Source organism: Oryctolagus cuniculus, chromosome 19, assembly GCF_051225735.1.
Source record: "Oryctolagus cuniculus isolate XC-2025 breed Fujian yellow rabbit chromosome 19, ASM5122573v1, whole genome shotgun sequence".
NCBI classification, from domain to species: domain Eukaryota; kingdom Metazoa; phylum Chordata; class Mammalia; order Lagomorpha; family Leporidae; genus Oryctolagus; species Oryctolagus cuniculus.
In genome coordinates this window covers 56,925,193-56,932,077 of record NC_142885.1, presented here as the reverse complement: position 1 = coordinate 56,932,077, position 6,885 = coordinate 56,925,193, and the positions used below count along the sequence as shown (strand labels likewise).

The following is a 6,885-nucleotide window of genomic DNA, read 5'->3' as shown; positions in this document are numbered from 1 at the left end:
GACAGGCAGAGTTAGACAGCGAGAGAGAGAGAGACAGAGAGAAAGGTCTTCCTTATGTTGGTTCACCCCCAAAATGGCTGCTACGGCTGGTGCACTGAGCTGATCCAAAGCCAGGAGCCAGGTGCTTCCTCCTAGTCTCCCGTGCGGGTGCAGGGCCCAAGCACTTGGGCCATCCTCCACTGCACTCCCAGGCCACAGCAGAGAGCTGGACTGGAAGAGGAGCAACCGGGACAGAATCCAGTGCCCCAACCAGGACTAGAACTTGGGGTACCAGCGCCGCAGGTGGAGGATTAGCCTAGTGAGCCATCAAATAAACTTTTTTAAAAAGTCAAATAAGGGGCTGGCGCTGTGGCGTAGCAGGTAAAGCCGCCGCCTGCAGTGCTGGCATCCCATATGGGTGCCAGTTTGAGTCCTGGATGCTCCACTTCCAATCCAGCTCTCTGCTATGGCCTGGGAAAGCAGTGGAAGATGGCCCAAGGCTTTGGGCCCCTGCACCCACATGGGAGACCTGGAAGAAGCTCCTGGCTCCTGGCTTCGGATCAGCATGGCTCCGGCCATCATGGCCATCTGCGGAGTAAACCAGGAGACAGAAGACTCCTTCCTCTCTCTCTCTCTCTGCCTCTCCTCTCCCTGTGTAACTCTGCTTTTCAAATAAATAAATAAATCTTAAAAAAAAAAACAGGTGAAATTAATTTTTTAACAAACTTGGCCCTAGATAGGAATTCCTGTCCCATCCTGCTGAGGGATACGATGACAGAACTTATGCCCCTTGTCCCAGGGCCAGAGAGGAAACTTTATGGTCTATACATCTCTGCTAAGGCTGCTCAACTCTGCTGATAGCACTCCAAGGTAGCCACAGACACTACCTTAGGGATGGGTAACGGTGTTCCAATAAAACCTTATTTATAAAAACCGACAGCCAAGCAGATTGGGGCCACTGTCTTTAGTTTGCCAACTCCTGCCTATCCCATTCCTTGGTTTTTCTGGTGTACCAAGGAGGGCCGTTGGGGTGCCCACGGGACATAACCCTCATTAGGGCCTTCAGTCTATTAAACTTGCATTGGTTATGGTGAAGGTTGGGCGGCCACAGTTAGATGGCCCAGGTTGAACAGATGGCACTGAGTCCTGAAGCCCTGTTCACAATAACTATTCACGTCAGCTATTTTAGAATAGCTTTAGAAAACTGGCAAGGACAGCACGGAGATCTGCCACGTGCCCCATCATCACTAGCTAGCATCTGCACGGTATTCAGATTCCCTTAGTTTGACTTGATGGCCTCTTTCTATTCAAAGGCCCCAGAAAGGCTAGCAGACTGAGAACGCTGAGAAGTGCTGCACCCAACTGGGATTTCTCTCGTTTTTCTCACAATGAGGCCGGACTTGGGTGTTTTAAGGAAGAAGACCTGAGTTCTAGTCACAGCAAGGAAGCTGGCCCTACAAGGCCAACACTGCAGGTGCTCACCACGACCGTTGCTAAGGCGGTTCCTGTCAGGTTCCTGCACCGCCATAACCAGAGCCCACGAGTGCAGAGTGGGGAGTGACGCTGAACCCACCTCTTCGTGGACCATCCTGGTTCGCTTCTGGTAACTACACAAAAATGCCTGAAGCTGAGCCATCTGTTGAGATTCCTTTAGCTCCTAATTCTGGAGCTCCAGGAGCCCAGCTCTGGCATCTGCTGGGCTCTGGTGAGGGCCCTGCAGTGGATGGCACTGTGGTGGGAGCATGTTCAAGAAGCAAAGAGGTCGCGTGGACAGACAGGAAGCAGGAAACTGCAGCGGGGCCAGGACCAACCCGCTCCCCGGGCCAGCAGCAATCCCTGATCCCCTCCTCCTGGACCCACTGACAGCTCCACCACCCCGACATCACCACACCACGGGGCACCCAGCTTCCAGCACATGATCCTCAGGGGACAAACCACAGCCACACTACAGTGAGGACAGGGTCGCCCCCTCAATTACTTGGAATTCCTCTGCACACAGAGGCTGGTTTCTGGTTATTCCATCATTTGGGAGCCGGCGCTCTGGCACAGCAGGTTAAGCCTCTACCTGTGACACTGGCGTCCCCCATGGGCATCAATTGGAGACTCAGCTGCTCCACTTCAGATCCATCTCCCTGCTAATGCACCTGAGAAAGCAGCAGAGGATTGCCTAAGTGCTTGAGCCCCTGCCACCCACGTGGGAAACCCCGATAGAATTCCAGGCTCTTGGCTTCAGCCTGGCCTAGCCCTGGCCATCGTGGCCATTTGGGGAGTGAACCAGTGGATGGGAGAGCTCTCTGCCTCTCACACTCTCTGTGCAACTCTTCCAAGTAAAAAAAAAAAAATCTTAAAAAAAATTCCATTACTTAACAGAAAGGAGAGAATTATGAGTTTTATTTCATACCTTGGTTTCTAATCCTGTACTAATTATTACTCAAGCTTTCTCAACTTTGATTGCCAAGGCTCTTTTGGTGGGCTCCTATGTACCTCCAAGATACCCTCACCCAGGTGATATTTTTCTTTGTTCAGCACCACCTGCAAGGCTGCCCACACTCCTGGGAGCGTCCTGTCTCTTTAAACAAATCCTGCTCCCATTCTCAGACTGTAACTGTATCTCTGCATTGACTGCATCTCTCACGATGGGATAAGAACCTGGAATCAACCCACTGGGGACGCACACCCCACACCCCCACGGGAAAACCACCCCTAGACCCGGCGCACAACCTTTTTATGGAAGAGGCCAGATGATAACTGTCTGGGATGTATGGGCCACGCGAGGACTCAGCTCTGCACTTGCCAAGCAACAGCAGGCACAAGCGACCTGTCAGTGCGCAAGCCTGGCTGTGCTCCCACTTAACTAACACAGCGGGGGGCCGGACTGGGCCTGGGGGCCATCACTGGCTAGCTCCAGCCCCTGGGTCTCTGACTTCAGCTGTGCAGGCAAACAGTTCACACTTGAACAGTTCTTTGCCGTCATGACAGTTCACTCAACAAAGGTGCACGGAGGATCAATAACTCACGCAGGTGAGGCATCCTTGAAATGATGAAGCAGGAAGCCCCCTTAGCAGGCAGCAGAATGCTTCCTGCCACCCAGCTTATGAGAAGCAGATGACAGGCGGCTCCCCACGCTGGCCAATCAGCCTTCCTCTCGGCTCGCAGGGCAGGCACAGGATGAAAACACAGCAGCTGTCAGCTTCCTGCCTCCTGCCAGCCACATCCCTGACGAAGACTAGACAGGGAGGGGCAGCCTTCAGTCTCCAGAGGCACGGATTCTGTGCAGATCTGAGGACCCCTCGTTCCAAGGTCTGTTTTATTTTACAAAACTTTCAAAACCCTGAAAAGCAAGCGCAAGAGGACCTGTTGTTTCATCCACATGCAGCCAGTGAAATGTTCACTCACCCAAAAGGACATGCACATTGGTGGCACCTTAAACAATCGCGGGTGTTAAGTGCAGTATGAGAAGACAGGTGTCATTAAAATGTCCGTGGGGTGAGCGTCTGGCCTAGTGGTTAAGATACTGGCTAAGAGGCGATGTATCAGGGTTTGATTCCCTGCTCAGGTGCCCAACTCAAGCTTCCTGCCAATGCTGCCACTCATATGAGAGACCAGCTCCCAGCTTTGCCCCCGGCCAGCCCAAGTGTGGGCACTTGCAGAGTAAACCGGCACGTAACAGTGCATTCTCACGCTCTCTTTCCCTAAGAATTTTTTTTTACAAAAATGTCCTGTCCATGATCTAGCCAAAGCCCCAGCAATGTCTCACGAAGCATAAACACGTACCTCCACTGAAAATGGGCTGGGAGGACATTTCATACCTTCCTCCCCTCACCAAGTCCCAGGGCTGGAATGAGTCTCCCGCCCCCCCCCCCCCCCCGAATTCATTTCTTCTACTCTGGGCCTATCATGGTCATGGTCAGAAGGTCATGGTCATTTTGCTAATGAAAAGATAAAATCGAAAATGGTGGGCAGGTGACTCTGGCCAGGCAATGTCATTGAGGTTCTGAAGGAAGCAGAGTGGACTTCCATTGGTTTTGCCCACCTGGGGTACAGGTTCCAGTGGGTAACACAGGACCCCTGCTCAAAGGAACTGCTTGGGAGGCGGCAGGTGATGGTTCAAGTACTTTGGTCCCTGGCACCTACACGGGAGACCTGGACTGCATTCCTGGCTCCTTGCTGTTCCAAGTATTTAAGGATGAACCATTGGATGGGAGATCTCTGCCTATCTCGCTCTCTTTCTTTCTCATCTCATTGTCTTTCTGCCTTTCAAACAGATAAATAAAATTTTTTAAAAACTTCCAACAAGGCTGGCGCCACGGCTCACTAGGCTAATCCTCTGCCTTGCGGCGCCAGCACACCGAGTTCTAGTCCCGGTCGGGGCGCCAGATTCTGTCCCAGTTGCCCCTCTTCCAGGCCAACTCTCTGCTCTGGCCCGGGAGTGCAGTGGAGGATGGCCCAAGTGCTTGGGCCCTGCACCCCATGGGAGACCAGGAGAAGCACCTGGCTCCTGCTTTCGGATCAGCGCGGTGTGCCGGCCACAGCAGCCATTGGAGGGTGAACCAACGGCAAAAAGGAAGACCTTTCTCTCTCTCACTGTCCACTCTGCCTGTCAAAAAAAAAAAAAAAAACTTCCAACAGCCAAAGCCTAGAGTGACCTGAAGCCAGCAGCCGCGGGCAAAGACTGCCACTTCATGGCGGCATCTGGAACTGCACGGAGCGCCCTGACATTTCCTGTATCTTTCACAAGCTCTTAACCTTTACGCCTTGTCAATGAAAAGCCCCATTAACATTTAAAAGGGTTGTCTCTGGGTGTCCACTGGAGTAGGAGTTAGAAAACAGGCCAAGAAAGGGAGTCGCCATCACATCTGTCCCAGATCTCCAGTGCGGCCCATCTGCCTTACACAGAGAAGCAAATCTGCAGACCCAAGAGAGGCCCAGGTCCCCAGAGCACCAGGTGGGAAGCACAGGAGCGCTCTGGGTGGCCCCCCAGGGCTGAGACTGTTCGAGGGCATCCAAAAGACACCCACCCCCCCACACTTCCTTTTCCTCTCTACCTTATCCAGGAAGCTGCCCTGAGGCCTCAGGTGGAATTCCAAGGTGTGCCCATGGCCCTTGGGGCTTCCTCTGCCCATGGCTCTCTGTACTGCCCTTGTTCACTTACTGGCTTGTCTCCTACCCAACGACGGGCCCGGAGCTCAGTGAAGGCCGGTGCTCCTGACCACCCGTCCGTCCACTCTCTCCTGAGCACCAGGGGCACGAGGTTAAAAGCAGACACGGCCTCATCCTCTTCCAACTCCCTTGCGAGTGTCGTCAGCTGCACTCTTCACAGTCCCGGGGGCTGTCTTACATGGTACCTAACGGACGTCAAACGGGGTGGTGGGTGTTTGGCCTCCGAATTATGACTCCGCCTTCCTGACAATGTAGACCTTGGAGGCAGAGGTGATGGCTCAAGCGGCTGGGTTTCTGCCACCCCCGTGGGAGGCCTGCACTGAGTTCCCAGTGGCTGCCTTAGTGGTCCGTCAGCAGACGGACCTGCTTCTGAGAAAACCAGCTGGGGGAGATGGATGTGTCCCTCCTTCAACATAACTTAACGACTTCCTACAAGAATAAGGCCTATGCCACTAGAAGGCTGTGAATTCCCGTGGATCTCATTGAATAAAACAGCCTTGAAGCCTCCTGCAGGGGCAAAGTTTTGTTTGGCCCAAACTGCAGATTCTTAAAACAACTGAATGCATCACTAAATTTAAACCTGGAAGAACGCACATTAAACTTCATCTTTCCGGCTTCTCCAGAAAAATGAACGCACCTTCGGGCAGGGCGACGGTGGGCGAGAGGTGAGTAAAAGCCAACCCCCCTCAGCTGGGGAGGCGGCCCTTCAACTCGCCATAGGCCGCACTCTCGCTCTCCTCTGGGCCCCTTGGTGTGTGGTATCCTGGACCCCCGCCTGCTCTGACCCCAGCATTCCGCCCGCCCACATCACCCAAGAAACGCACGCGGCGAGAGCTACAACACAATGAACGGGCAGTTTTATTGCGTCTTCCTCCTAACACATGCTCTCAAGTGGTGGGCACCGGCTGCTGCGGCTGCCAGTGCGGGTGGCAAACGCTGAAGGGGGGGAGGGGAGGGAAGGAAGCTTCCTCGCGAACCCAAGGCCGCGCTGACCGCACTCTTCCTGCAAACCAACACTCAGGATTAAGAATCACATTCTCACGCCACCAGCACGGCTTAAATACTTCTTTGACAAAAATAATAATAATAAATTATCTCCAACTCAGAAAATAAGTTGTGTTCAGCAGAGTGACAGGAGGGTCCATTCATTGCGGTGCACCAAGGCAGGGGCACACGCGGGGACAAGGACGGGCAGCAGGGGGCACAGGCCCGCAGCCCGGGGGGAGCTTGTTGGCGCATGCTTTGCCCCACGGGGCCGGCGACCCCTGGCTGTGGCCCGTCCGAGGCAGAGCGCAGCTGCCCCTCGTGGTCCTCACGTCCGCCTGGTCTTCTGTTTCTTGGCTTGTCTCTTCACGTCTTCCGGGCCGCTGTTATCAGAGGCTGCCTGGCCGAGCGCGCGCACTCCCTGCAGCCGACTTGTCAACTGCAGCAGCAAGGGAATGAGCTGGAAAGAGAGCGCGCGTGACACGCGGGGAGGTGGCGGAGGCCCGCACGCGGCTTCGCCAAACCCCTCCTCCTCCTTCGTCCTGCACCATTGGCACCCACCCCGTGCCCATGGCCGGATGTTACGGTCCCCGGGGATGGGCTGGCCCGTCAGGAGCAATGCCTCCCTGGAGGAACTCTGGGCTCAAGGATCAGGACAGATGTAACTGGATGTCCAGAGCCTCGTATGGAGGCCTGGACTTCAGGGCTTTCCAACACTGGACACGCCTCCACCATCACCCATGGACACTGGCTCCCCTCCTT

At 54.5% G+C, this 6,885-nt stretch overlaps 1 protein-coding gene across 1 annotated transcript in view; it reads right to left on the bottom strand.

Annotated features, from left to right (window-relative positions):
* Positions 1-5,974: 5,974 nt before the first annotated feature.
* The window catches only part of LOC100345328 (BOS complex subunit NOMO1), a 58,639-nt gene continuing 57,728 nt past the window's right edge, over positions 5,975-6,885 (bottom strand). Inside the window, exon 31 of the mRNA XM_008257790.5 lies at positions 5,975-6,583. Coding sequence (XP_008256012.4) covers positions 6,452-6,583 — 132 coding nt within the window. The 3' untranslated portion in view covers positions 5,975-6,451. The remainder of the gene's footprint in view (positions 6,584-6,885) is intronic.